The 24,778-nt window shown below is 51.4% G+C and overlaps 3 protein-coding genes across 6 annotated transcripts in view; 1 reads left to right on the plus strand and 2 right to left on the minus strand.

Annotated features, from left to right (window-relative positions):
* Window positions 1-4,765, minus strand: part of Ttc21a (tetratricopeptide repeat domain 21A) — a 30,850-nt gene extending 26,085 nt beyond the window's left edge. The window contains exons 1-4 of the mRNA XM_087905147.1: window positions 4,652-4,765; window positions 2,998-3,127; window positions 1,753-1,863; window positions 727-893 (exon numbers count right to left, since the gene is read on the minus strand). Coding sequence (XP_087761273.1) covers window positions 727-893; window positions 1,753-1,863; window positions 2,998-3,127; window positions 4,652-4,678 — 435 coding nt within the window. The 5' untranslated portion in view covers window positions 4,679-4,765. The remainder of the gene's footprint in view (window positions 1-726; window positions 894-1,752; window positions 1,864-2,997; window positions 3,128-4,651) is intronic.
* Window positions 4,766-4,826: 61 nt separating this feature from the next.
* On the plus strand, window positions 4,827-16,663 carry Gorasp1 (golgi reassembly stacking protein 1). 2 transcript variants are annotated; one of them, XM_048423643.3, is made up of 9 exons: window positions 4,827-4,943; window positions 10,002-10,082; window positions 10,454-10,657; window positions 12,993-13,079; window positions 13,209-13,339; window positions 13,563-13,776; window positions 14,514-14,664; window positions 15,001-15,153; window positions 15,322-16,663. In XM_048423643.3, the coding sequence occupies exons 1-9, from the start codon at window positions 4,884-4,886 to the stop codon at window positions 15,537-15,539; spliced, it is 1,299 nt and encodes a 432-aa protein (XP_048279600.2). In that variant the 5' UTR covers window positions 4,827-4,883; the 3' UTR covers window positions 15,540-16,663. The 2 variants fall into 2 exon arrangements, with proteins under 2 accessions (XP_048279600.2, XP_085545170.2); XM_085689044.2 differs by lacking the exon at window positions 4,827-4,943 and adding an exon at window positions 9,185-9,355.
* Window position 16,664: 1 nt separating this feature from the next.
* Wdr48 (WD repeat domain 48) overlaps window positions 16,665-24,778 on the minus strand; it is a 33,149-nt gene continuing 25,035 nt past the window's right edge. For 2 of the 3 annotated variants that reach the window (XM_048423642.3, XM_085689041.2), the window contains 5 exons: window positions 23,473-23,578; window positions 22,648-22,735; window positions 20,538-20,614; window positions 18,941-19,130; window positions 16,665-18,516 (listed from right to left, as the gene is read on the minus strand). In XM_048423642.3, coding sequence (XP_048279599.1) covers window positions 18,421-18,516; window positions 18,941-19,130; window positions 20,538-20,614; window positions 22,648-22,735; window positions 23,473-23,578 — 557 coding nt within the window. In that variant the 3' untranslated portion in view covers window positions 16,665-18,420. Of the gene's footprint in view, window positions 18,517-18,940; window positions 19,131-20,537; window positions 20,615-22,647; window positions 22,736-23,472; window positions 23,579-24,778 lie in introns of those variants that run through there. The other variant, XM_085689042.2, reaches the window with a different exon arrangement.

Below are 24,778 nucleotides of genomic sequence, written 5' to 3' on the forward strand. Positions count from 1 at the left end.
TCAAGGCTATCCTTGGCTACAGTGTAAACTGCTGTGAGCTACGGGCAACCTCGTGCAGCCGCAGGGTCAGGCTTTGAGTACGACAGCCGGTGCCACCGTCACCAGGAGCAGCTGTAAGCACTCACAAGCCACTCTCAAGAGCAAGGCTGTTGTGCTCATTCGCAGGAGGGGTTGGGAGCCTCATGTAGACCAGCTTGCACCTCACTGCTGGGTGCATGTCATTTTGTCCTAATTGCAGGTGACTTTGTGGTCATGGGAGGTGCTAAGGTACATATGGGGGGGGGTCCTTTCAAGGCAGATTCTGTCTGTGCAGGATTGGTCATTCAGGCTGTGGTGAGGTTGTTTTGGTTTATGTGGCTGCTTTGGGATCAAGCCCAATAGACTCATTGTTCTACCAAGTTGGGCTTTAGAGGAATTGTGCTTTGGTCTGTCCTTGATGGGTGAGTGTGTGTCTGTTTGCGTCTCTCAGGAAAAGCTTATGCACAGACCCTGTCTCAAAAAAAAAAAAAAAAAAAAAAAAAAAAAAAAAAAAAAAAAGACAGGCCATAGGAAAGCAGTCTAGAGACAGGACACTGTTGTGCACGAATGTGATGCGGCTTTAGACAAGGTACAAGTGTGAGGTCCAGTGCCTGGATGTGGCCCTGGTCCCAGGGCTTTCAGGGAGTAACCCTGACAATGTGTCTGGATACTGCTTTGCTTGGCTGTGGCCCTGAGATGCTCTCGTACCTCTTTGGAGCCACTGTAGACCTTCAGCATGTGGTCAACATATTCCCTGGCCTTGTCGTGGTGGCCAATGAGCCAGAGGAAGAGGCTGGCGTAGTACAGGGCAGTGTCACTGGCCGTCTTGCGGATTTCCTTCAAGTTACTCTCCAACTCCTGAACTGCTTCTCCGTCTAAACCCGGAAGAGAAAGAGGCCGAGTGAAGGTCAAGAGGTTCTCATCTGATGCAGTGTATCCTCTGCACCAGCGACCTCTGCCCCATGGGAGTGTGTACGCATGGGCTCAGCTTACTGTCTGGAAGGCACCCCTCCCCATTCCACATTCATCGGTGCGCTGAACAGATGGACTGAGCCTGAATCCCTAAGTGAGGTCCATGCCCTATACTGAGCGAGAAATGGGGGTCTACATTGGCACCTCTCTCTCACTCCCTAGAGACTCAAGATTAAAAGCACAATTATTTAGAATGGCTTTCTTTCTTCCTTCCTTCCTTCCTTCCTTCCTTCCTTCCTTCCTTCCTTCCTTCCTTCCTTCCTCTTTCTCTCTTTTCTTTCTTCCTTCCTTCCTTCTTTCCTTTCTTTCTCTCTTTCCTTCTTTTCTCTCTCTCTCTTTCCTTCCTTCCTTTCTTCTTTCTCTCTTTCTCTCTTTCCTTCCTTCTCTCTCTCTCTCTCCTTCCTCCCTCCCTCCCTCCCTCCCTTCTCTCTCTCTCTCTCCCCTTCCTCCCTCCCTTCTCTCTCTCTCTCTCTTTCTTTCTTAGTATCTTGGTGAATAATGAAGGACACTTTCAAATGCTCGGTCTGGAGGGATGACCTCTTCTGTCATGCTTTCTGCTTGCTCCCTTTTGTGTGGTTTCAGGCATCAGGTCTTCTCTGAGGCCTGTGGGGTGAGCATGAGGGATGGTCTGTTTTGGCTGCCTAACAGCAGATCCAAGTGGCCTGTGTATGCCCCTCCTTCAATAGCCCTCCGAGGGCTGTGTCTGTGCAGTGGCTTTTCCCCTAGGGGCCCGGTCCACCAAGCACGGCGGGCGGCACTCACCAATGGTGTCGCAGCGCTTGTGAGCATAAAGCAGAGCGATGACAGAGCACAGGGACACATCTGGGTGGCTTTGGATGCTCTCCAGCTCACTGATGGCGTCGTGGATATGGTCTGTAGAAAGAGCATTACACACTGTTCTGCTCTGGGGTCCCGGACAGACAACAGGGGACCCCTGTTAGGTAAGTGCTACCTGCGTTCACACACAGAATCTAGGGACAAACTGATTTGAAAAGTCCCCAAGAACGTGAACTTCCTGGAGGGTGAAGCTCTCCGAAGGCCGTTGGCTCTGTGGTCCAGGCTGACAAGGGGAGGTCTGTGCGTGTGCTATGATTGGAGGTCAGAGGATGACCTTAGGTGGCTTGGTTTTTGTTTGTTTGTTTTGTTTTGGTACAGGGTTTCTCTGTGTAGCCCCTGGCTGTCCTGCAACTCACTCTGTAGACCAGGCTAGTCTCAAACTCACAGAGATCCTCCTGCCTCTGCCTCCCGAGTGCTTAGGATTAAAGGTGTGCACCATCAATGATGGGTCTAGTAAGTGTTCCTTACTGGTGAGCCATCGTCACTAACCCCCACTTTGTATTTTGTTTTTGAGAAAGGTCCTCATCTACGTCAGGTGGCTTGGGACTTGATGTGTGGTCTAAGATAACATTGAACTTCCTGATCCTCCTGCTTCTACCTCTAAGACCTCTAAGCACTCGGACAAGCGTGTACCACTGTGCCTGGCCCACCGGCTAAGAGCCTTGGAACCCGGAGGTGTGCCCTAGAATGAGCCTGGGAACTCTTGGGGGCTGGAGTCAGCTCTGAAGAGGGACAGAACATTCTCAGTTCCATTTATCCTGAATGTCCCCAACATTGGCCACAGGCTGCTCAGACAGGTCTCAGCGCCTGGGCTCTGTTTAAGTCCCGCCCTCTCACATCTATGCCCCGCTTTCCTATATTCAAGCCTCCCATTTCTCCTTTCCCGAAGTTCCAGCTCTCAGCTTCCAAGCCCGAGGAAAAGACGTCAGTCACGTAGCCCCCTCTCTAGTAACTCATTCTGCAGATAGGGAAACTGAGGCTCATGGCAGGTACAGTGAGCCAAGATCTCAAAATCCAACCTGAATACGGACTTCACAGGTTTCTGGTTATCAGCGGGACTCTGCGGTCAGCGTGAGGCTGTTTCCATGGGAACGTAGCAAGGCGTAGGCATCTGGATGCTGCCAGAGGATAAGGGCGAGGATGGTACCCGGGGTCAGCGCAAGGCCTTACCTTCCCCCAGGACTCCGTAAGCTTTGAAGAACTGCAGTACAGGGTCATTGCTGAACCTCTCTAAGCCCACACTCGCAGCCTGCTGCACATGGTGGAAGTACTTTTCCTGGCTGTAGTAAATGATCGAAGCCTGTGAGGAAGACATGGTTGGGATAGCCTCGGTCCCATCTCTTTTCTGACCCAGGCAGGGTGAGACCTGCTCCCTCTTGAGGTGCCATGCTCCTCTTCAGTGGACAGGCTCAGCCAGGCCTTGCTTTCTCCTTCTGCAGCCCTGGGAGTCGCTCTGGGCAACTTTTGTAGGTCAGAGTTTATAGGTGATTGGGAGACGGCAACAGATTCTGGTTAAGATGCAATGTAAACCAACTCAGGCTTGTAGGAGGGGGAGGAAGAGGAGTACTGAGCAATAATTGGAACGAATGTCGGAATAGCTGCAGGGACAAGCTAGGGACCGTTGTCATGGGCTCTATGTCCATCATCGTCGTAGTTAAAGAAGCTGAAGGTCAGGGAGACACAGCTCCACAGAGATCACACTGAGATTTCAAAGTGAAGTCTCACTTCCTCTAAGGTTTGTGGGTGTTGAATTGAGGATAGATGTGGTTGGGTCGCAAAAGCCTCATGGGCCATTTGAAAAAGCCTAGACATCATCTCAGGGCAGCAAACAGGAAGCAGTTGGGATGGTTTAAGCAGGGGGGGGGGTGGTGCTCTCAGATTTTTAAGACGGTTTTGACAGAGTCTCCTTTTGACAAACTGGCAACAAACTCAGCTACATAACCATGGATGACCTTGAACTCCTGGCCCTCCTTCCTCACCTCTCAAGTGCTGGGCTTACAAGCACATACCCACCAGACCTGTTTTGTATGGTGGTAGAAATCAAACCCAGGGCTTGGTGCATCCTCTAGGAACTGAGCTACAGCTCCAGGCACCTCAAATGTATGTTCTAAAGAAATGAGTCAACGTAGGGAAACCAGGTTAGGGGTGTCTAGGGCAGACATGGTGGCTCTGGCTTAGGAAATAAAATCAAATAGGGAAACCTTGGAGACATCTGGCTTGCTGGGTTAGGACTAGGGTTGGGAGGTGGGCACAGAAGAGAGTACCAGCTCACAGCATCTCCTGAGACGGGGCAGGGACACAGGAAAGGCTTGGGAGGGAGGCTAAGAGCAGGATATGACAGGATGATGGATATGGGTTTAGTTTGGGGAGCACAGGGGACAGGGTCAGGTCAGGGTGCTAATTTGAGGCTGGGGGTACAGGGGACACAGGAAGAAATACATTGGCTAGGGAGTTGGGGAAGATGGGACGACTCATTGACGCTGCCAGAGGAGTGGACAGAGGGGTAGGGGTGGTTAGGGGTGGAAGTGTCCAAGAGTAGAGATGGCCTGAGGGTAGCAGGGCGTGTTGTCAGGCAGAGGTGGGCCAAGCGTAGATGATGAGGGATCAGAGAGGTGGCCCGGGAGCAGAAATGGCCAGAGAGCAGAGAGGTGGCCCCGGAGCAGAAATGGCCAGAGAGCAGAGAGGTGGCCCGGAAGCAGAAATGGTCAGAGAGCAGAGAGGTGGCCCCGGAGCAGAAATGGCCAGGGAGCAGAGGGACAGCCCAGGGCAGAGCTGTCTTGGCAGCAGAAGAAGCCCGGGCACAGGCGGTCCAGCGCTCACGCACCATGAGGGAGGAGTCGTCGCTGCTCATTGCTGCAGCCCAGCTCAGCTGATGCCCGGCTGAGCGGGATTCCCAGCTCTGGCTGCCCAACTCGCGACCCGGCTCGCAGCCGGAAGTCCGAGGCGCGCGCGTCCTTGGTAACCTGGCAGCCGGCCTGTTGCTAAGAGCTGTGACATCCGGGAGGGCGTGGCCTGCCCCAAGTGATCAAGCCACGCAGCGGAGAGAGAGGGCAGCCATGGGGCTAGGGGCGAGCACGGAGCAGCCGGCGGGCGGCGAGGGCTTCCACTTGCACGGGGTGAGCCGCTGAGTCGGGGTGGCATCGGGAAGGGTTGCACAGCTCCGGGGTCCCGCGGTGACCTCCCTGCCAGCTTGAGAAGGCTCAGTGCGCCCGAGACCCGAGGCCTCTTCTGGGAGGCGCAGTGCAAGGGGCCGGAGGAGCGCGAGGGCTTCGGGAAGACTGCAGGAGGGTGAGGTGGCCAGAATGACTGGAGTCAGGCACTGGGACCCCATAGTGAAACACCCCGAGACTTGGGGGAGGCCTTACGTGTCACTTGCAGGGAGGTACAAGCGAACAGGCTTCTGGGAAGTAGAAACAAAGTGGTTTATAGCCTGGTTGGTAAAAGATGTGGGGGAATATGGTGTTGGGGATAGGAAGGGCTTTGAACCCCAGCTCCCCCACTCTTCTTCCTTGAAAAGTGGATAGATGCACAGCTGTGTGAAGGCAGGCATGTTTATCAGGTTGGTGCCTGGCTGTTGGTCAACCTGTCTGCCTGCCTGCCATCAGGCAGGCATTGTAGCTCAAGCTGATCTCCAACTCTCATTAGCCTTCCTTTCTCTGCCTCTTTTACATTTTATTTATTTATTTATTTATCTATCTATCTATTTATTTATTTATTTAGCGATGGTTTCTCTATGTAGCCCTGACTGGTTTAGAACTTGCTATGTAGACCAGGCTGGCCTGGATGGAACCTGAGATCCACCTGCCTCTGCCTCCTGGGCCACTGTGCTTCTCTGGTCTATGTCAAAGAAAGGCTAGCATCAAGGCTAAGAAGTGGTTCCTAGCAGGAAAGCCACGGTGGCTTCGCAGACCGGAAGAGACAAGATTTGTGCTTGGGGATTGGCACACATTGGAATGCATCCAGCCAGGAGTGTTTTAAAGCATATTTGCACAAGGGGTATGGGTGGTGAGGTTGTGGGTGCCAGGGAAGGCAAGGGGGGGTGCTTGTGGAAGGGGGACAGGTTGATAGGTCAGAGGATGAGAACCCTTCACAGAGTTGTGTGTGTGTGTGTGTGTGTACACGTGCGCACACACACATGCACACGAGTGAGGAGGGTGCCTGTACAAGTTAGAGTTACAGGCATTTGGGAGCTGCCCACCATGTATGCTGGGAACTGAACCTTCAACTCTTTAACTGCTGACCTGTCTCTCCAGTCTCTTTGTTTGTTTTGGATAAGGGACCTCTTGTAGCCAAGGATGGCCTTGAACTCCTGGTCCTCTTGCCTCCACCTGAGTACCGGTATACCTAGCTATAGACGTATACCTAGCTATAGACGGTATGCTTTTGAATATATGCTCTGTGGCAGGCAGAACTTCAGGCACTAGAGGAAACACAGGAGACAGAGCACTTCTATTGGAAGCCAAGTTGTAGAGAAGGAAGGCCATAAAGAACTCTGTGTAATGGGATGCGGGGCTCACATCTGCTGTACTGGTATTTAGAGGTAAAGGCAGGAGGACTTCACGTGTGAGGACAGTCTGTGTTATACGTGAAGACTCTTATCTCGGAAACATACACAGTAGGCTGAAGAGATGACTCAGAGTTAAGAACACTTGCCTTCTGGACAACCCAGGTTCAGTTCCTGGCATTGTGTGTTTGCACAAGCAAAAGTAACTACACTGTGTTGTTCACATCTGTCATAGCTACAGCTCTAGGGTATCCAGAGTCCTCTTCTGGCTTCCATAGGCATCCACATACACCTGGCATCTGCACACATGGGTGTACAGGCATGTGCTTATGCACACATGCACACAGATCTTAAACATACAAATAAACATGTGCTACATGGTAAATGCTAGCAAGAAAAATAGCTCAGGTTAAGGGGATGAAGAGTGGTACCCGATGGGAAAGATGTCTGCTCAACGTTTGAAAGTAAAGAGTGGAGGGGAGAGCAGCAGGGGGCAGGTGGCGGATTCTGCAAGGGTGCAAGAGAAATCATGCCGAAGCTGGCTGGTGTGCAGGGAAGCTGGCTGGTGTGCAGGGAAGCTGGCTGGTGTGCAGTGTGGTGTGGCTACCGTCAGGGGAGTGTGGAAGATGAGGCCAGGCGTGCAGGGCCTTCCATGTTGTCCTGAAGACTTGGAGAGCTTTTGGTTTTGCAGTGTGGGGGATCCAGCCTAGGCCTCCTGGATGCTGGGGATGCCCCCGAGCTAAGTCCCCGAGTACTGAACTCCTGGATGCTGGGGATGCCGCCAAGTCCCTTCCCCAGGTCCTGAGACTTGGTACTTTATTTGGAGATATTTGTTACTGTTTCATATTTTATTTTCATTTTTATGTGTAAGAGTGTGTGTATGTGCCTGGTACCCACAGGGGCCAGATAGGGGTGCTTGGTGCCCTGGAATTGGAGTCGTGGATGGTTGTAAACCACCTTGTGGTTGCTGGGAACTGAACCCAGGTCTTCTACAAGAGCAACAAGTACTCTTGACCACTGAGCCATCTTTCTAGCTCCTATCAGAAGATTTTAAGTGGAGGATGACTTTACCTACACAAACACACACACTTTTTAAAGGGCTTTTTTTCACTTGTATTTGTATGTGTATGTATGCATGTGTGAAGTGTCATGTATATTGGTTCTCTCTGACCACCATATGGGTGGCAGATTTGGTATCAAGTGTCTTCATCTGCTGAGTCACCTTACCAGTCCCCTATCACCCCCTATGTATGTATGTATGTATGTGTATATATATATGCATACAAACTATATAATATAAAATAATATACATACACACACACACACACACACACACACACACATATATATATATATTTGAGACAAGGTTTCTCTGTGTAACACCCCTGGCTGTCCTGGAACTTGCTCTGTAGACCAGGCTGACCTTGAACTCACAGAGATCTGCCTGCCTCTGTCTCCTGAGTGCTGGGATTAAAGACGTGCGACTGCCTTTATTTATATATAGGCACCGTCTGACTGCCGTTTATTTATATATAACAGCCTACAGACTGCTTAAAGCACAGGAGACGTTGGCATCTGGGATACTTGACACCCAACTCCTGTCGAGAGTCTTTCCCAGTTCATTCCATAGGGTCCTTGGTTGGGAGGTCAGGTGTGGGGTTAGGAAAGGCTGAGCATGCTGTAGGTGGGCGCGGGGCGCGGGGCAGGGGCGCACTGGGAGGTGACAGGGAGAGCAGGGTGGAAGGGCAGCGGGTTTTGCAGGCATGGGTTAAGATGGGCAACAGCCTAGATTATTTCAGCGGTTGGAGCTCTAATGGGCAGTGTAGACAGTGTAGCGGACAGATCCACAGGCCTGAGTGGGTGGAGATCATAGATGGGCAGGGACACCGGGGCTGCCAGGCCCCATTAACCGTGATGGGTAGCTCACATCGTGTGATAGACGGTGGCACTTGCCTCTTAGGAGCAAAGTGGCCTTACCCGAGGGAGTTGGGGTGGTTTGGAAGTGGCCCTGCTTTGGGGGGACCCCCACCCTCCAATATATTCTAGTCCCGTGGTCTTCCAAAGCCTCAAAAGCAGTGGTTCACAACCTGCAGGTCATGACCCTTGCATGGGTTGAACGACCCTTTTACAGGGGTCTCCTGAGAGCATCAGAAAACAGATACTCGGGGCTGGAGAGATGGCTCAGAGGTTAAGAGCACTGACTGCTCTTCCAGAGGTCCTGAGTTCAATTCCCAGCAACCACATGGTGGCTCACAACCATCTGTAATGAGATCTGGTGTCCTCTTCTGGCCTGCAGGCATATGTGGAGGCTGAACAATGTATACATAATAAATAAATAAATCTAAAAAAAAAAAAAGAAACGATCCTTGGAATTGGCCAGTTCTAAAAAAAAAAAAAGAAAACAGATACTCACATTCCGATTCATAACAGTAGTGAAATTCCAGTTCTGTGTAGCAATGGAAATAATGCTATGGCTGGGGTCAGCGCAACGTGAGGAACTGTATTAAAGGGTCATGGCGTTAGGAACGTTGAGAACCGCTGTTCTAAGAGGGACAGAGGGCAGATCTCAGAAGTAGGGACCCCCAGAAGGATGGAGCAGGACTTGAAGTCCCTAAACAGGCCAGGGACAGCTTGCTCTTGGGATGGGCCAGCAACCAACATGGGCTTACTCCCATTGGCAGCTGTGGCAGCTCCAGGAGGTGGCACTCAGGGACTCGGCTGGTTGCTGCCGTTAGGAGGGGGTTGCCATGCCAGGGCGCAACTGGCCTTGAACTAGAGACACCTCAGGTACTGTGTTCTTATCAGGTTCCTGGGAAGTTCCCCTTCATCCTGGGGAATCCAATGGAAGCACCAAGGATCTGAGGTCACATGAGTCCTGTGCCTTGTCACCTGAACTGTCACCTTGGGGCCTGGCTGATGCCTGGCCCAAGAAGTAATCAAGTGTTCCTAGCAAAAGGCTTGAGCCAATGGCCTTGGAGCATCTTTAGGATTCAGGACCTGGGGACAAAGGCTGCATTGAGCAAGGCATGATGCTTGTTATGCCTATGACGGTGCTTGTTTTGTGGCCCAGTACAGCTTGAGATGGGGAGCTGGCTGTACTGGCTGTTCTTTGGAGACAGTAGTGAGCTGGTAGTTGAGACAGGCAGGGAGCACCCAAAGGGGTGGGGAACTCCTGGAGCAGAACTGTGTGGTGGGTGGAGCTGAACTCATGTAGAGGCTGGTCCGAGCCTGGGATCTGCTTTCCTTCCTTCCATCAGGCTGTCCTTGCCTGCTGGACGGGAGTGAGGCTGGCCACTCAGGGACCAGCAGGGCCTGACAGCATTTCAACTGCATGTCTGGGCTCTCCTGGCCAATCCCTCTGACCTCCTGGCCAGTTGCAGCCCAGTTTTTGGGTGGGACGCCGTGTTTCCGGGTGTCCCTTACTCCCAGGGCGGTGGGAGTCTTTTCTAGAATCATGTGTATATCACAGTTAGGAGACGTCATTTTCCTCAGAATCTTATGTCTGAGGAGGTAGTGAGCGGGAGCTGAGGGGAGCCCTGAGGGGAGCCCTGAGGGGAGCCCTGGCAATGGCCAGAGAAGCTGTGCAGGCCTGAGTTCTTTTCCCTGGTGCAGGGCTTCTGGAACCTGCGAGAGTCGGGGCTGGGCGTGACTTGCTTCTGCCCTGTGACAGGTACAGGAGAACTCGCCAGCCCAGCAGGCAGGCCTGGAACCCTACTTCGACTTCATCATCACCATTGGACACTCGAGGCTGGTGAGGGTCCCCACTTCTCCCTGTCCCCACAGGATGCCCAGCCTGCTTCTTCCTCCCTTTTCTTCCTGGGTGGTCTCGAGGGCCAGAGGGACTTCTGGAGGTGGCCACCAGCCCTAAGAAGACTGTCTTTCAAGGCCTAAGAGGCCTTTGGCTGGCTTTGTTGTGCTTTCTGGCAGGCTTAGAGAACGAGGCTTGGTAGGACTTGGGGTGCCTGGAGCTGGGTAGTGATGGCTACAGTGGCTGTAGGCCCAATCCTAGCCCGTGAAGCTGGGCCCAGTATTGTTCAAGCAAGCCCTCCACGCCTCTCTGGCCCTGACCTGCCCGAGGGGTGCGGGGCCTCAGACTGAGCCAACTCCTCCTGGCCCATGCAGAACAAGGAGAATGACACACTGAAGGCCCTGCTGAAGGCCAATGTGGAGAAGCCGGTGAAATTGGAGGTATTCAACATGAAGACCATGAAGGTGCGCGAGGTGGAGGTGGTGCCCAGCAACATGTGGGGTGGCCAGGGCCTGCTGGGAGCCAGTGTGCGCTTCTGCAGCTTCCGCAGGGCCAGCGAGCACGTGTGGCATGTGCTGGTGAGTACCGGCAGGGCATGGGACTGGGCAGGGCTGGGGCATGCAGGGGCAGGCTGGCCAGGGCCGGTGGGTGGGGCAGGGAGCAGAGGGCAGTGCCCTGGGATATGACTTTGCCCCAGTGACTTCAGAGGACAGATGAACGTTGCTTCTGTTAGCTGTGTGACCTTCGGCATTCTGGTTCCATTTTGTTTCAGAACAGGGTCTCACTGTGTAGCCCTTACTGGCCTGGAATGTATAGACTGGGCTGGCCACAAACCTGCACAGACCCCTCAGCCTTGCTCGCCCGAGTGCCAGATTAAGTGTGCGCCGCCACCACACCTAGCACCTCTGGGCATTCTTAACTCTGAACCTTAGTTTCTTTCTTTTAAATTTTGTTTTATTATTTTGTGTATATGGGCGTTTTGTCTGCATGTATTGTCTCTGGTCTGTGCGCCACGTGTGTGCAATGCCTCTGGAAGTCAGAAGAGGACCCTTGGTCCCCTGGGGTTGAAATTACCAATGGTTGTGAGCTGCCATGTGGGTCCTGGGACTCAAACTTGGGTCCCCTGCCAGAGCAGCCAGTGCCCTTAACCTCTGAGCTGTCTGTGCAGCCCCATGCCATGGTTTCTCTTGAAGGGTGGGTCAGAGTGAGCTGATGGTTGCTCCGGGTGGATAGGTACAGACCATGTGGTAGTTTCTGTGACCTGTTGCTGTATAGCAGCCACGTGAGCCAACCTCAATAACAGCTGCCCCAGATGTTAGCGTTAGGTGACAGACACACACGCACACCTGGCACCTGTGTGCTTCAGTCTCCTAGGTTGGCGGAGGGAGTGCCCTGATGGAAGGTTTGCTGGTTGGGGTTCTAGCTGCCTCCCATGATTTCTCTGGGGGCATCTTTGCAGTCTGTCTGCAAAGACGTAGCCGTGCAGGAAATGGGCCGGTAAAGCAGCCACCTGGGCACTCCTTAGGAGTAGTGGGGCCGCAGCAGGGCTCCAGCTTCTGGCTTGGGATGGCCACCTGTTCTGGGTCACGTGTTCAGGGGTGCCCGGCTTTTGACATGTGGGTTTTGAGAGCGTGTCTCTTCCTTTTGTGGTGTTACAGAGAGCATGCTTTTGTCATCTACGAAGCTCACGCTACCAAGCCACAGCCCATTTACAAAACAGCTCATACTTAGTGCTTTGTTTTATTCACAAATATTTACATTTATTTTGTGTGGGTACATGTGTGCCCTGGTACACGTGGAGGTAAGGACAACACTTCTTCCGCCACATGGGCTCCTGAGGGCAGAACTCAGCTCCAGCTTGACATTCTTTACACTAAACTGGCTCGCTAGCCAATCATACACACACACACACACACACACACACACACACACACATATATATGGATGTATGTGCACATGGATACATGCATGCTTATTTGTGTGTGCACATGGAGGCAAAAAGACAATCTTGGGTTCATCCCTGGGAATCTTGTTCACCTCCTTTGAGGTAGTGTCTCTCTCATTGGCCTGAGCTCAGCAGCTAGACCACACTCCTGGCCTGTGAATCCCTGGGATCTGCCTCCCGCCACCACCTGGATGCTGGGGCTTGAACTCAGGTGAAGCCAGTGCTTTACTGATTGCTCCACCCCCCACCCCCCAATGGTTTTAGTAGTTTCTGACTTTGGGTTGGACTGCATTAATAGCTGTCCTGGGCCACATGTGGCCATGGGCTGGACACCCGAGCTCCTAGGAACTCTCCTAGGAAGGAAGGAGCCACTTTCTTAGTCCTTGTGTTTCCAGCCTCTGTCTGCAACACGGCAACAAGGCAACTGAGCTCAGGGCGCCAGGCTCTGTGGCACGTACCTTTACCTGCTGTGTATGTACAAGCGTGGCAGCCCGGTGTCACGCCAGCATCTTTTCTTGCACGCAGTACCTTTCGAGATGGGTTCCTTCCTTAACCTACTGCCGAGCGCTGCCCCCTGGCTTTCTCAAGGCTGCCAGCGATCAAACCTGGATCTCATGCTTACACTCCACCCACAAACCATCTCCCTCGCCCCTGGCTTTCTTTAAGTTTTCTGAAACAGGGTCTCACTACGCAGCTGTGGTTGGCTCCGTAGCGTTTTCCCAGGCACTGGCCTGTGACTGGTGCGGCAGTGCAGCCGCAGGTCAGATTTTGGACTGCAGGCAGGTGCTGCCCTCTGCTGGCTAGACTGTGAACCTGGGGGAGGCAGAGAAGTGGGCCCTGTAAAGAAGGAGGTCTCGCTTGAGGCTGTGCTTGGCAACAGAGGACAAGGGTACTCCTTCCTAGAGAGACAGCCCCCTGCCTCTTCTCTCTGCTCAGCCGTGAGTCTTAGTTTTTCTTTCTTACCTCAGGACGTGGAGCCCTCTTCACCTGCTGCCCTGGCTGGCCTGTGTCCCTACACAGACTATGTGGTTGGCTCTGACCAGATTCTGCAGGAGGTAAGGAACCCGTGGCGTCTGTTTCCAGGCCCCCTGAAGGGTCGTGGACAGATGTGTTGTGCATAGGTGTCTCATTTGAGGCTTCCAGGCCAGCGCTGGAGCAGCCCTCAGACACTGTGTTTCTCCTAGTCTGAAGACTTCTTTTCACTCATTGAATCCCATGAGGGGAAGTCCCTGAAGCTGATGGTGTATAATTCTGAGTCCGACTCCTGCCGGGAGGTGACTGTGACTCCCAATGCAGCCTGGGGTGGAGAGGGCAGGTACTTCCTGGGGTCACAGGGCTACAGGGCTTGATGGGTGGGCTGGTCCAGTGGGCTTGGGCTTCTGGCATCCCTTGGAGGAGATGGAGCTGCACCCCAGAGTCCTGAGGTTCATCCCTGCCCAGGAGTGTCCTTGCTCAGACATGGTTGTGGGTGGGGGTGGTATAGGTAGGGAGGGCTGTGTCGTGGACAGTCCTGATTGAATGTCTCCGGTCTTCCATAGTCTGGGGTGTGGTATCGGTTATGGGTATCTACACCGAATCCCAACACAGCCCTCCGGCCACTACAAGAAGCCAGCCGGGACCTCATCATCTGGTACTCCAGCAGCTAATACGCCACAACCTAGTGACTTGCCTCTTGGTACCCCACCACCATGGCCCATCCTTCAAGACTCTTCCAGCCCAGAGTTGGGTTCCAGGCACAGTGACTACACAGAGGTATGTGGGGAGCACCTGTCATGGCAGGGATGGGAGGAGTTTCTGGGGCAGCCTCCCCTTGGGCCTGGAGGAGGCCCGTCTGCCCCGGTATGCAGTAGAATGGGTTCAGGGAGGCACACTTTTGACTCAGTTGCCCTGGGAGGAGAGATGAGGCCCTGGTGGTCATTTTGTGAGTGGGAAATCGAGACCCTGAAATGGACAGAACCTTGTGCTGCAGTGAGGGAGGGACAGCCAGGACAGTGGCGGACACATTAGAATGCATGGTCCCCATGTACCTGGATTCAAGTGAGGCTCAGGGAGTATTCCCAGGTATTTGTGGATACCCCCCTGAGTGTCAGAAACCTTTCTCAGTGTGTCTGTTGCAGGGAGGATCTGGCCTGACCCCACCACTCACAGAAACCCAGGGTGATTTTTATGGTGCCAGGGTGGGGCCGGGGTAGGGTCGGGGTGGGGCTGGAGTGGGCCGCACCTGTTTGGACACCTGTTTCTTTTTTTTTCTTTAAATATTTATTTATTTATTATGTATACAATATTCTGTCTGTGTGTATGCCTGCACCAGACCCCATTACAAATGGTTGTGAGCCACCATGTGGTTGCTGGGAATTGAACTCAGGACCTTTGGAAGAGCAGGCAATGCTCTTAACCTCTGAGCCATCTCTTCAGCCCTGGACACCTGTTTCTATATTGAGTTTTTATTGGCACTGTCTTAACTCCCAATTTCTTCCTGGCATCTCTAGGCCCTGCCACAGGTCCCTGGTGGCTTCACGGAAGGGCAGCTCCTTGGTCCTGAGAGTTCTAGCCATGGTGCTGCTGACTTTGGGGGATGCCCACGTTCCATGGAGATCCCCCTTCAGCCTCCACCTCCAGTGCAGCGGGTCATGGACCCAGGTATGGGACGGGCTCGGGGGAGACTGAGGCACCTGGAGCCCTGGTGCTGAAGTAGGCTGCAGGCTCAGGGTTACACTGTGTAGCAGTGCCCCAACTTTCCTCAGTACCTGCTAACCTGTGTCATCAAGTCAAGGGTAGACAGACAGAGGCAGAGAAGGGGGGTCTGGGCCCATTGCCATGGTGCTACCCCACGATGTTCAACTCTTTTGCCCCTCAGGGACAGCCTCCATGGGGTTTGGTGGAGGGTATTGGTTAGTTAAGTTAGGTGTTCTGGGAACATGGCAGGGGGAGACAGGCTCCCAGATTCCCAGAGAACTGAGCTGCTCTCTTCCCCAGGCTTCCTGGATGTGTCGGGGATGTCTCTCCTGGACAGCAGCAACACCAGTGTGTGCCCCAGCCTGTCATCCTCTGCAGTGCTGACCCCCACAGCTCTCTCGGCCTCAGGACCAGAGGACATGGGTTCCAGTAGCAGTTCGCATGAGCGGGGTGGTGAGTGACCTTCAGTGACGCCCCGAGAAACCCTGGGTTTGGGGAGGGCTGCCCTGAGATTCAAAGGTGGGTTAGGGGTTTACATGCTTGGCTTCTAACCTCCACCACAGCCTGACTGCAGGGGAGTGATCGCTGAGCTTGGGCCTCCTCGGCCCCACTCTGTTTCAGGGGAAGCCACATGGTCAGGTTCCGAGTTTGAGATCTCCTTCCCGGACAGTCCCGGTGCCCAGGCCCAGGACCACCTGCCCCAGCTGACTCTCCCTGACGGACTCACCTCTGCGTCCTCACCAGATGGGCTGTCTGCAGAGCTGCTGGAGGCACAAACTGAGGAGCCAGCAGACACAGAGACCGAGGGGGTCGCCTCAGAACCACAGCCTGGGCTGTGAGAAGGGTCCCGTGACCTTTGGTGTTGCTTAGCTTATCTGTGTAGCTCCCAGAGGCATGGGCTTTACCCCTGTACTTGGTCCTGGACTGAAGGGGCAGGGAGGCTGGGAACAACAGCATTGAAGCCTCATGGGTAGGGAGAGGCAGCAAGGCCTGATCTTGAATGAGTGTGAAGATGAGGGACAAGAGAGGCTATGTCTTCCAGCAGCCCCCCACCCCGTACTGAGGTGGGACTCCAAGTCCCAGGGCCCTCCCTTCCCATTCTAATCCTTACGCTGGAGGAGAGAGGTGTATACTTGGATACTTTCTTCTCAAGTTGGAAAAGGCCCTTCTCAGGGATCTACCTGTGCTGGTGACACCTTCCCCTCCCCACAGGAGGGCACACACTCTAGCTGTGGTGTCCCGTGACCCCTCCTACCAGGCCCCACATACGGACAACTGCCTGAGTGCAGAAGGTATTCAGCCAGGTCTGATGGCTCATGGAAACCCCTCTACCTCTTTGCTACAGAGACCAAGTGAGAGTGGGTACAGGCCTTCTGTCTGTCCTTAGCATGAGGGAAACTGTCCCGAAAACTCCAGGTGCCTTGAGTTTAGAGGCTAAGGCTAGGGGAGGTTGTGGGCTCTGCTGGTTTTCTACAGGTGGTGCCAGGCATGTCCTCTGCAGCTCCGGTCTCTGTATCATCACTGTAAGCGGCCTTTGGTCGTTTCCCATCTGTGGCCACAGACCGCATGTAACTCTACATACAGGGCACTGTGCTCGGAAGCACCAGCCCAACAATGCAGTGAGCAGGTCCCAGATGGGCAAACACTAAGCCCCAAGCACTCGGAATACATTTATAGCCAGGCCTATGAGGGAGGCATCCCAGGGCCTCTTGGTGAGTGCCAGGAATGTGGGCACACAACAGGGTCACCGCCACAGGGCTGCTCTGGGGCCACCTCACCTTAGCTCTGCAGCTGGGCGCTCTGACCCCTGGTTGCCCTAACTGGAAGGTTCTGTTCCCTGAGAGACCCCATCAGCAGGTTAAGATGGATGCTGAGGATGTTTCAAATCTGAAGCCTAGGTGTTTCCCCGTAGTCTGCGGTGAAGGAAAACGACAAGTGGAAAATAAATTTGTCAGACACTGAAGTATTTTAACTAAAGCTTTATTCTAAACAACCTGAAATACAGACTCTGACCCTTTCGGCATTGCAGACTGTCCAATTTTCTGGAAACTTATTACTTATTTTGACTAGAGGGGAAAAGAAAGTACAACCATGCTGGGAGGTAAAATCCACCGCAGGGCCACAGCTGCTCACGGCTCAGTGCTGGGCCATAACCAGTAAAAGCCTTAGTGCAGAGGCCCTTCCTACAAACATTGCTGAGGGCTATCCCTTGATTTAGTTCATGAAAGTCACTAAAACCACACACCCCGAGTGTACTGTTGTGTCTAACAGACAAAAAGGAGTTCGGTAAAAAGGCCGTCAGTTGCTCTGAGGGAGAACACTTTAACGCCTGGGAAATGTCTTTCTCACTTGAAGGTGTGGAAGCCATGGCATGTCTGTGCTCCACAGTTAGCAGTAAGGGGACCCTGTTCTGCAGTTGTGCCGATCAATGCCTCAACTTGTAAGGAACAGACCTGGACCCATCGGCTGCCCCCAGCCAAGCCGGTGAAGATGTAGAAAAGCGAGCCCTCCCCAGTCCCTGCTCCTGTGGGGGACAGGCCACACGTGGTAGGGAGGCCACTGGACTGGGATAAACTGCCCCTGAAGGCACTTGTGCTTCTGGCTTTGTTCAAGGCTCGTCTTCTGGAGTGGGGTGGATGGGACCACTGATCTATCTGAACAAGAATGGCCTTGGGAAGAATCCAAAGAATTTTCTGCCAAAGTCGAAGTGTTTATCCCCAATAAGTTAATATTCTGTACAAGATCCAAGTGAGTCTATGAAAGCTTTTGATTGTTAGAAAGACAGAGGAAAGATCTGGACGCAGGTATAACAAAAGCCCGCATATAAAACTGGAAAAACAAACATGGACCACGATAGAAATATCAAACCAACTCACTGTGAGATCTCTTTACTCTAATAACATAAACTCTAGGTAGCATTTGAATGAAACTGAAACTTCAGCATGGCCTTAGTTTTGACAGTGCCATGCTGCTCTCCCAGGGCAAGAAGCTGTGGCTCCCGCTGGCTCTGCCTGTGAGGAAGACTGGGCACTGGAGAAAAAAGAATGGCCACAGCTGCTTGGGCTGTTGTGCGGCCAGGTGACTGGGGCAGTACTTCACTACACAGGCTGCTGCCTGCAAGTCCGAGTACTGTGCCCTAGCCTTGGAGTGGCAGGTCTTCCTACGGAGCATAGCTGAGATTCGTATTTCAAAAGTAGCCCAACATGGCCATTTCTCCTGAAATGGGCTGGCTCTTGAACTGCGCAGCAGTGACGGTTCCCATTAGAAATAACTCTTACATGATGATGAAAACAACTTTTGTTCTCTGTAATGACAAATTTGGAAAAAGCCTTCATAGGTACTGCATGAGTGGAATGTACTTAGAAAAGCTGCAGAACTCATGGGTTTGAAACTGAAACGCGCTGACAGATGGCCCCGCTGATGTTCTCTACCAAGTGCTAAGAGACAGGTGGGTCCTTCAAGGAGCCAACTCTGCACTGGCCTGTTGCAGGTTCTCTGTACATCTCGAAGGACAGTGCCTGGGGCTCGTCTGTCCTTGCACTGATCCCTGGGGACACCTTAACCTATGCATGGAGCCTGCTTCTATATTACATCTCGATTAGTCACGTCATCAAATCGGCCGGCGGAGCTCCTGCTCCCAGTAGGGCTTGGCGGGCTTCCTAGGACTACTCGGGGCCACAGAGGAAGGTTGATGAATAACCCAGGAGCACGGCCCACTCTTCACGTGGACTTCTGACGGTAATGGAGTGTGAGGTCTCCACCACTCTTCCATATGAAGTGCTTTACTGTTCGAAGGTCCATGTTTGGGTCCAAAACCTGAATAACCAAAGTGCATTGAAAACATTAAGGTCGCTAACAGCTAAAGGCATCCTTAAGCAGGGACTCTGCCAGGCCGAGCTTGCTCGCCACTGTGTCTGGATCCACCAGCAGCACCGGCTCAGCCCTGCGACACCCAGGACTTCTTGCTTCTAATTCCATCTCTTCTCCACCCACCTCCACCCCAAATTCTTTAACATGACAGATACCACCCTGCAAATCAAGATGACACTGCCTCTGGTAGCCAGGCACACTACAAACGTGGGCATCAAGTGTGCTGAAGGACTTTTCCGGGAGACACAGCGGGGAGGGACAGGCTCTTCAGAACCCCTGGAGGCCAACAGCCTAAGAATGTAGCAGGCGGTATTGGACTTTCTGGTTGTCTCTGCAGGGAGATGAAGTTATGCTCCTCAGGTCCACTCACCTGGTCCTGGCATAGAAGTTCAATTTTCTCCTCTGCCAACACAGCAATATCCTCTTCCTTCTCCTGCTCTGGCTTTTCGTTATTAGAAGAGCTGGTGGTCTGAGACTCATTGTCCAGGCTGATGATCTTCTCATAGACATGCTCCATCACCTTCCGGACCTGCAGCATGTCACTGGCAGAGAGTCTGTCTCTAGAAAAGACAATGACATGTTTTGACATCACGAAAAGTCTTACTATTTTTCATTGTGTCAACAACAAAAGTCACACAGACATCTAAAGTCAATATATGTTTTCAGTCATGGTCTTGATCCATTTGAGAGGCGTCAGAGAATCCTATGGTGCCCTCTAGGGCTCATGCACACACAATGGCTACCTGCATTTTACTCCAAGTACTGCCTGCAGCGAGGGCAGCCCTGGGTAGACCCACCAATTAACTACCCAGGGCTCAGTGTTACTTCCCACTGCTGTGCCTTCAACTAGAAGCAAACAACAAACACCCCAGGCTAGACACTAAGCTACAGCCTGTTCCAGACCACAAACCCAGCAGCTGGCTTGTCGTAAATTACACAACCGGAAGCCCTTTTTACTAAGCCCTCATCTCTGGTATGAATCAGTCATCAAACCTCTCAGCAAGGTTTAAACTCTTCACGGAGCCTGAAGTTCAGTCATTAAGTCTACTCGAAGTGATGTCTGCATCTTGCTATAAAGTGATCCAGTGTGTGCACGTGTGCACGCAGGCAGAGGTACAGATGGAACAGAACATTTAGCCGCGGGGAGGTCACTCCTGAAGTGTCTTGATTGGCCAGTGGGAACTGGTTCCTCTGTGTGAGCTCGCAGTCCTGCTGGCTGCGCTAGCACACACACGCTCATCATGGTTTACAATTCCTTGCTAGACCTCAACCTCTCTGCCGTGAGCCTCTCTTGGAGCCACATCTACCTATCAGGAATTTCTGGTGGTATGTCATGGTGCCCATGCTCTGCGACCTGGCATACAATCAGTCATGAAACCCTTATCTAACCTGTCATGTGTTCCTACTCCACCCCGAGTGGGAACATGCACCCCCATACCCATTTTTGGTATCTTGAGGTTGCTTCTGCTTGGGAATTGTGTCTTTGGCAGTTCACCCATCTGTATGTGTTCAGGGGATTCCTTCTAGAAACCTCCTGGAAAGCTCTGCTCAGAAGCTGGTTATTTTCCCATTCTCATTCCTCCCTAAGTATCTGTAAAAGCAGCTACTACACACAGGTTTGTCCTAAATGGAATTGTGTGGTTTAGAGACAGTCTCCCATGGCCTTGAACTGATCCTCCTCCGCAGCCTCCTAAGGGCTGGGATTACAGGTGTGAGCCACTACATACGGCTGGCTTGGTCTCGGCTGGGCTGGAGCTTACTATATTGCCTCGGCTGGCCTCCTGCCTCTGCCTCCAAGTGCTGAGACTACAAAGGCATCATCAGCAATTATGGGCTAAGCTAAATTTTGGCATGAGACTAGGTCCATAATAACCAGCCTCCGATCTACCCTGTCTCCCTTGTTATGAAGCGACCATAGGCACAGAGGCATCTGCAGTGACTGGGATAAGGAAGCAATAGTTACTTACTTTTTTAAAGTTTTTGCTCCTGAAGATGCATGAGGTTGGAGGTAGAAAGGAATTTTGTTGAATTTGGGCATATTTTTCTGAAATATTAAAAGTTGAAGAGGTATAATACTTTCTATTAGCTGATAAAACTAAAATGCTGTCAATAGAAAAACAAGATTTACAAGTAGCTATTTTTACAATGACTTAATGTAATTTATAGTAAGTTATCAACTGAATGTGCCTTAAGAGAAAAATCTATCACCAAGTATGATGTTTAGTTTATAGTAAAAATAGATTAAGACAAATTATTTGCAATATTTGTGCCCAAAATAGGCTCTGTGGCATGACTTTTCTAAAATTATTATACAAGGCATTACAGGAAAACAAACCTAAAATTTTAAAGCTGTGTAAATCAAAACATTGGGGCTGACGACTAAAAGCCCAAACAGAAGCTTAAGCGTGCTGAGAGAGCCCGAGAGCCTTCACTTGCTGCGTGGGTGGCCATCACCAGTGGGGGCTTCTCCTGCCATCCCCCTGACAGAGAGAGAGGTCTACCATGAAGAAAATACCCATTCTCAAATGATGGCTGACATCATCTGGTCATCCTTCTCAGGGCATAAGCCATGCCACAGGGTCAGTAATGCATCCAGATGAGTTCTACATTCAGAGGAAGCAGTAGTTTATGGGAAGCTTGGACAGAGAAGGCCACAGGTGTAACATTGGCTTTAAGTTCTTGGGGTTGTATATCTGGGGTAGAAAAAAAATTTTCTAAAGCTTTAAGAGATTAAATCCCTTTTCATATGGCTTTAGGAATATACAAAATAGTCAAGAGGACGTAAGAAAGTCTAGAAACAGACTGAGCAGTGTCTACAGGAATTTAGTGCACGAACTGACACAGCCTTTCAGATCAGCAGATAAGACAGACTCCGCAGGCTGCACTGGCACAGAGTCTACCCTCACACCAAACAGAAGAATAAAACCGGGTTACAGAGCCAGACAGGAAAATGAGAAGGCACAAAGAGCCCAATTCTGGATTAGGAAATACCTAACAAAACACGGAAGAACCCAGAGCCATAACTTAATGTGATCACACAAAAACTAGGTTTCCGCCTGGGAAAGAACCTTGAACAAAGTAAAAGTTTAATGAAGGCACAGAGGAGTCAGGTTACTATGCAACAGAAGATCACCTCCAAGTCAGTCAGAGAATGACCGCATTAGAGGGACGGCAGAGAACACAGGCAGGCGACGGGGAGATGCAAATGGCCAATATGAAAAGACTCTTAACCTCACCATGAATAAATAAATTCCACATCAAAGTCATCACACAGTATTCACCTATCGTACAGCAGAGCTAAAGTGTCCAGTGTTGTGTGGCTGTGGGAACTGGACATCCGCACACTGGGCTCAGAAGTAAACTGCCTTTGTGAAGGGCAATTTGGCATTATCTATCAGAATTTAAAATATGCATACCCTTTGATCCAGCAATTCCACTTCTAGGAATTTACCCTAAAAAGCACACAATGTACAAGGACATTCACTGCAGCGCTGTTGGCAACAGAAAACATCCGAAACAACCCAAGTCCACTACTAAGGGGCTCATCAATAAAGAATCTACATTTACACAATAGAATAGGGTGCTGGCATTTAAAGGGAAAAGTCCACTGAGTACAGGCATGAACAGATGTCCAAGACACACTTTTAGTATAAAAAGTTGCAGAACATTCTGAGATTTTGTGCAGAACAAAATGAGCTATACACTTGCACATGCACACATAATATATGCTCCTGTAGGTGAAGAAAGTAGCCAAGGCTGCGTCAGCCTCCTAGTAGGTGCTGGTCTGAGAGGAGGGCGGGTGAAAGGTGGGGAGGGTGGATGGCAAGAGGTGGGCACTTCCCCCAAACACCAATCTTAGAATAAGCATATAGAATTATCATCATAACTGAATCCCGACAAATAAAAACTGATATGTAAACAATTATCAAATGCATCTACAACTTGAGAACTCCAGGAAAGCAGTGGGAGTCCATGACAGGTGACTTGTTACAGTTTAAGACTGTGCCGTCTACAACAGTCCTCAATGTCACAATCTGGGAAAAGTCAAAGGGCGAAGTGGGAGTGGGGGACACTTACATCCACAGTGATGTCAATTACCCATTGTGGTACTGTCTCATTGAGAAGCATCGCCTCAGTCTCGCCCCCGGAATCCCGGCAGAGCAGCCTAGACACAATCCATCAGGTAGTCAGCGTCATGACAAGGGGACAGCAGAGGAGGAACCCTCACAGTGCTCACTGAGGACAGCAGAGGTGGCAGTAGGTACAGCAGGGAGACTTGGGCCCTAATGAAGCTGCTTCTGAGTCTTGGGTCACCACAGGAAAGAAACATTCAGCATAGGGCCTAGCCAGTGCCATGGTGTCATGACTTCACCTGCATTGAGGGCTCTAGTTTGGTTACTATACTCAGGGGCAAGATAGACATCTTCCACATTTCTGACAACTATGCAACACTAGTGACACTTGCCCAGCCCCCACACCAGCTTTTCCTTTCCTGGAGGGTCCAGAGAGGACTTCCCCGGCAGCCCAGGTTGAGTCAGTGCAGTTAACAGTTCCCAGGAGCAGCCCAGCTATCTTGCCTGGCCCAGTTCCCTGTGGGCAGGAACTGCTATAATGCTTTCTGATCTCTGCCTGGCAGTCAGTAAGTGAGAGAAAGTACCAGCAGAGATGCTGCCTGGAGGCCGGAATCTGAGGGGAAGGGGGCTGTGACTCTTGCCTTGGCCCTCTGTCTCATCACTTACTGCCCCGGGCATTTAACGATTTCAAGCAGACAGAGAAGCCAACTTCAGACATTCTTACAAGTCAGTGACACTGCTCACATCTGAGCCAGCACTCCCTAGCGAAAGGGTTGGTCTATGATGCAAGGTCTTTCCCAGGCAGGCCTCTGGTCCTTCTCATCCATACCTGAACAGTGTACGACCTCCAGCTTCACCAAAGATCACAGGGGTGTGGGGGGGCACTTGGAAATACCCATTTCCCTTCTGGACTCTGCTTTCCTGCTCCCCGCTCACTAGGAAAGACAGGCAGGCTGTTAGTGCTGAGACCACAGCTTCTCAACACTCATCACAACAGGTTGTAAACATAATCCTGGGGCTGGAAAGATGGCTCAGTGGTTAACAACACTGACTGCTCTTCCAGAGGACCCAGGTTAAGAACCAGCACCCACAACCATCTGTAACTCCAGTTTAGGGGACCCAATACCCTTTCTGGCCTTCATGGGCACTAGGCACACAGTGCTTCACATATACACTAGCAGGAAAACACTGATACATATCAAATTAAAAGTAAGTCAAAAAATTAAAAGATAAAAATCTTGTTACTTAAGAGTTAAAAAAAATTGATGGAGGAAGCTGGAAAGATGGCTCACAGATACGACTGCTCTTCCAGAGGACCTGAGTTTAATTCCCAGCACCCTGCAGCTCCAGGGGATATGATGCCTCTGTGTGGCCTTCACATACATCCCCACATATGGCATACACATATAAAAGTTTTTTAAATATTAAAAAGAACAATAAAGGCAAAAAGCAAACATTAAATTCCTGAAAATAAGAATTTAGTATTTTATATTGACTGTATTTTAGAGGATCTGATCAGAAGTCAGCATGTAACCACTGTAAACAGAGCCCCTTTGGAGGGTTTTAATAGAAGAGAAATGCAGCTGAGCCACTGCCTGCCCTGCACGCATGTGCCCTGCCAGCCTCCAGCCCCCTGTAAACCGAGCACAGTGGCACCACCTGTCATCCCAGCACTTGAGAGATATAGGTGGGAGGAGCTATGGCAACTGTGAGCTAGCCTGGACTACAAGAGACCTGTCCAAAAAAAGGAAAGAAAAGAAAAAAAAAAAAGAAAGGGAAGGGAAATATTATTTATAAATAGTTGTCTTGCCAGGCAGTGGTGGTGCACACCTTTAATCCCAGGACTTGGGAGGCAGAGGCATCTCTGGGAGTTTGAGGCCAGTCTGGTCTACAGCATGAGTTCTAGACAGCTAAAGCTACACAGAAAAAACCTGTCTTGAAAAATCAAACCAAACCAAACCAACCAAACAAACAACAAACCAGGAGTCTTAACTGCCCCCACACAGAAGGAACTGGTCATGTTTCTGTTTTGTTTTTGCAGGGATTAAAGGTGTGCACCCACCACCAAACAGCATGTTTCTGTTCTGAATATCAAACATGGGTTTTCGTTCACCCGTGAGAGCCACACCACACAG

The sequence above is a fragment of the Myodes glareolus genome, chromosome 4 (assembly GCF_982192425.1).
Source record: "Myodes glareolus chromosome 4, mMyoGla1.1, whole genome shotgun sequence".
Taxonomy (NCBI): Eukaryota; Metazoa; Chordata; class Mammalia; order Rodentia; family Cricetidae; genus Myodes; species Myodes glareolus.

Excerpts from the sequence above, each read along its gene's own strand:
- Gorasp1 (XM_085689044.2), top strand. The coding sequence starts at position 9,200 with ATGAGTCCTGTGCCTTGTCACCTGAACTGTCACCTTGGGGCCTGGCTG. Across the intron at positions 10,083-10,453 it reads CCATTGGACACTCGAGGCTG|AACAAGGAGAATGACACACT; the intron begins GTGAGGGTCCCC and ends TGGCCCATGCAG. Across the intron at positions 15,154-15,321 it reads CAGTTCGCATGAGCGGGGTG|GGGAAGCCACATGGTCAGGT; the intron begins GTGAGTGACCTT and ends ACTCTGTTTCAG.